Source organism: Rhamphochromis sp. 'chilingali' (assembly GCF_963969265.1).
Source record: "Rhamphochromis sp. 'chilingali' genome assembly, chromosome: 6".
Classification (NCBI taxonomy): domain Eukaryota; kingdom Metazoa; phylum Chordata; class Actinopteri; order Cichliformes; family Cichlidae; genus Rhamphochromis; species Rhamphochromis sp. 'chilingali'.
Window position 1 is genome coordinate 13,961,113 of NC_137933.1, and position 2,957 is coordinate 13,964,069.

The 2,957-nt window shown below is 41.1% G+C and overlaps 1 protein-coding gene across 1 annotated transcript; it reads left to right on the forward strand.

Annotated features, from left to right (window-relative positions):
• Nucleotides 1-289: 289 nt before the first annotated feature.
• mibp2 (muscle-specific beta 1 integrin binding protein 2) lies at nucleotides 290-2,631 on the forward strand. The gene is made up of 8 exons (XM_080885096.1): nucleotides 290-547; nucleotides 941-1,031; nucleotides 1,233-1,281; nucleotides 1,506-1,695; nucleotides 1,784-1,855; nucleotides 1,949-2,055; nucleotides 2,162-2,252; nucleotides 2,341-2,631. The coding sequence occupies exons 1-7, from the start codon at nucleotides 522-524 to the stop codon at nucleotides 2,245-2,247; spliced, it is 621 nt and encodes a 206-aa protein (XP_080741222.1). The 5' UTR covers nucleotides 290-521; the 3' UTR covers nucleotides 2,248-2,252; nucleotides 2,341-2,631.
• The last annotated feature ends 326 nt before the right edge of the window (nucleotides 2,632-2,957 follow it).

Consider the following 2,957-nt stretch of genomic DNA (forward strand, 5'->3'; position numbering starts at 1 on the left):
CCAAGCTTCACCGAGCAGTTTCATGTAGGAACCTTTTCCATCGAAGTTGACAATATTAGCGGCTCGCATTCATGATGGCTGTGACGTCATGTAAACATTAATATAGCTGGTTAAATTAAGATGAAATAGTATAGTTTAATCGTATACTGCAGACCAGAAACAGTTAAATTAAGATTAAAATAAAGAAGTTGACGCTACCTCTATTCCGCTTCTGATTGGCTGAGAATAGAAGTACTTACGCCTCCGGCCAACTCGAAGTGTTTAAATAGCCAATCGCGTGGCTCCCTCCGGTATGTGTAGAAGCGACAGAGAACCAAGGTCCTCTTTGGTGGAAGACTGTGTGCGCGTGACAGCCCGTCTCCTCCGCTCTTACCTTACTCACTCAACTCAAGTACCATGGAGGAATCAAGTAGTTGACGTTTCCTGCTGCAACCTTCTCTTTTTAAGCTTCTTCTCGTCTGATCACTGTGCTCCTGACCCGGTTTTATTGACGTTTTGACCTCTCGGCTACTTACGGAAACATGAAGTACATCATCGGTATTGGCGGGTGAGTACTAGACGATGAATGGCTAAGCTAAGCTAAGCTAAGCAACCTTGTAGGCCTTGTAAGGCCGTCACACGTGGGGACGGCGGTCATTACATCCGGTATGGCTTTTTGTTCGAACCGTAACGTTATAACATTTCGATTGCCACTCATTGGGTTCTGTAAATATTAAACTAACCATGTGGTAATTTATGAATAATAGCTAACGTTGTAAGCATGTAATATAGCCGAGTACACCATGCACCCGGCAGCCCTGACATTACACGTTAAAATGCATTAGATGAGTAATTAACGAGGAAATATGGCTGCCTACTACCTTAAAATGACCCCGCAACACATGCCCTATTTTACATCAACCACACTTCATTCATTTTAATTCCTTTTCTTCCCCTGTAGTGTAACCAACGGAGGGAAAACCACCCTCACCAACAGACTGATCAAGAACCTGCCCAACTGTTGCGTGGTACATCAGGATGACTTCTTCAAGGTGAGCCACATGCATATCTCCATATCTTTACATTTTGGATTTAGTTCACCAAAGAGACTGCTCTGGGTAGCAGTTTGACACAGTGTGTGTATTGTTAAAAAAAACAAACAAACAAACAAACAAAAATCTAGCGCCTTCCATATAGCAGAGTGTAGCATTAGTGGAATGTACCTGGGTACATCTCATCAATGTATGTTTCAGCCCCAAGATCAGATTGAAGTTGGTGAAGATGGCTTTAAGCAGTACGATGGTAAGCCTGGGTTTTTATGAAGGGCTTTGTGTGTGGGTGTCTGTGTGTGTTTGTGTTTTGCGTGTATGACTCAACCTTAATGTTGTGTTTCATTCCTAACGTGCATGCAATGTAAACGAAATCTGGGAGTTTGAACATGTGTTTCTCACTTGTTTTCTTTTTGCAACTTTCTGCACACTTCTGTTTTTTTTTTTCTTCCTTCTCCCCCTCTGCCATCTCTTCAGTCATCACTGCTCTGGACATGGAGGCTATGATGAGTACCATCTATGCGTGGCTGGAGAACCCGGTGAAGTTTGAGAAGTCTCATGGCGTTAATAACACCCTGGATTCTGAGATCGTGCCAAAGTCTGACCGCAAGGAGGATGAGGAGACTCACATCCTTATTGTGGAAGGCTTCTTGCTTTACACCTACGAGTAAGAATCTGTGCTTAGATTAGCTACATGTGAGTTAAGTGCTTGTTCTCGAAGTCAAATGACACCAATTCATCTGTACCTGTTGCAGACCTTTGATCGACGTGCTGAACCAACGCTACTTTATTTCCATCCCATATGAAGAATGCAAAAAGAGGAGGTGGTAAGTGCTCTAGTGTTGTTCTTCACATGTGTTTGCCATCCATGCAGCTGTAGCTTAATCTTTTTTTTTAACTGGTCTTGTGTCATTCTGCAGCTCAAGAAACTACCTGGTACCAGACCCACCTGGCCTTTTTGACGGCCACGTCTGGCCCATGTACCTGAAACATAAGAACATCATGGAGGCATCAGCTGTTGATGTTGGTAAGTTGATTCCGTTTTTTATTATTGTAAATGTTGTAACCATGTGTGGTGCTTTGTCACATAAAGGCTGACCACACTGATTAAATGTGTGTGTATCCTCTTACAGTGCAGCTGGACGGAACCAAGTCAAAGGAGGCGCTGTTCAACTTTGTCTATGGCAACATCCTGAATAACATCCAGAAGTCTCTCTAACAAAAGTATTAAAATCCTGTAATTATATAGCAAAAAAAACCTGTTTTATATGTAAACTTCTGTTACTGATTTTGTGTACTTTCTGTATTGCAGATCATCTGATTGGCTAAAAGGATCATATAATCAATCTGCAAGCTGAAGACCGCCTTGCCTTAAGTTTCCACCTGGCAGCTCATTTATCAGAGTGCTATGTTTTTTTTTTTTTTGTTTTTTTGTTATTTTGTAAATGTTTACCTTTCAGCATATGATGCTGGCATGATTTTATATCGATCGTATTTATTGCTTTGATACAGAGTACACTCCAAAGAGAATTGATGGATTTGTTAACAGGATGGTTGCACTCAAGTTGCGTATGTCAATAAATGATCCTCCTGCCAATTACAACGTGTACTGATTATTTTTAGAACACGACACTCCCACTTCAGCTGTTGCAAAATGGAACTTTGTGAATTCTGAAGTGTTTAACTTTAAATTGGTTATTTAAAATATACACCAGGAACATTGAGTAGCTGCTTAGATGGGCACATTTAGCTTTCTCTATCTTGCTCCCAGGCAACAGTTGGTGTAAACGATAAGAGGGACTCTCCTCGTGAGTACAGCTTATCCAAATTCACACACATTTGGACTCTTCTTTCATACAGATTAAACTCAATTACATAACTTTGAAGTTTTACTGATTAAATGGGTTCGTGTAACAAATCGCATGAATA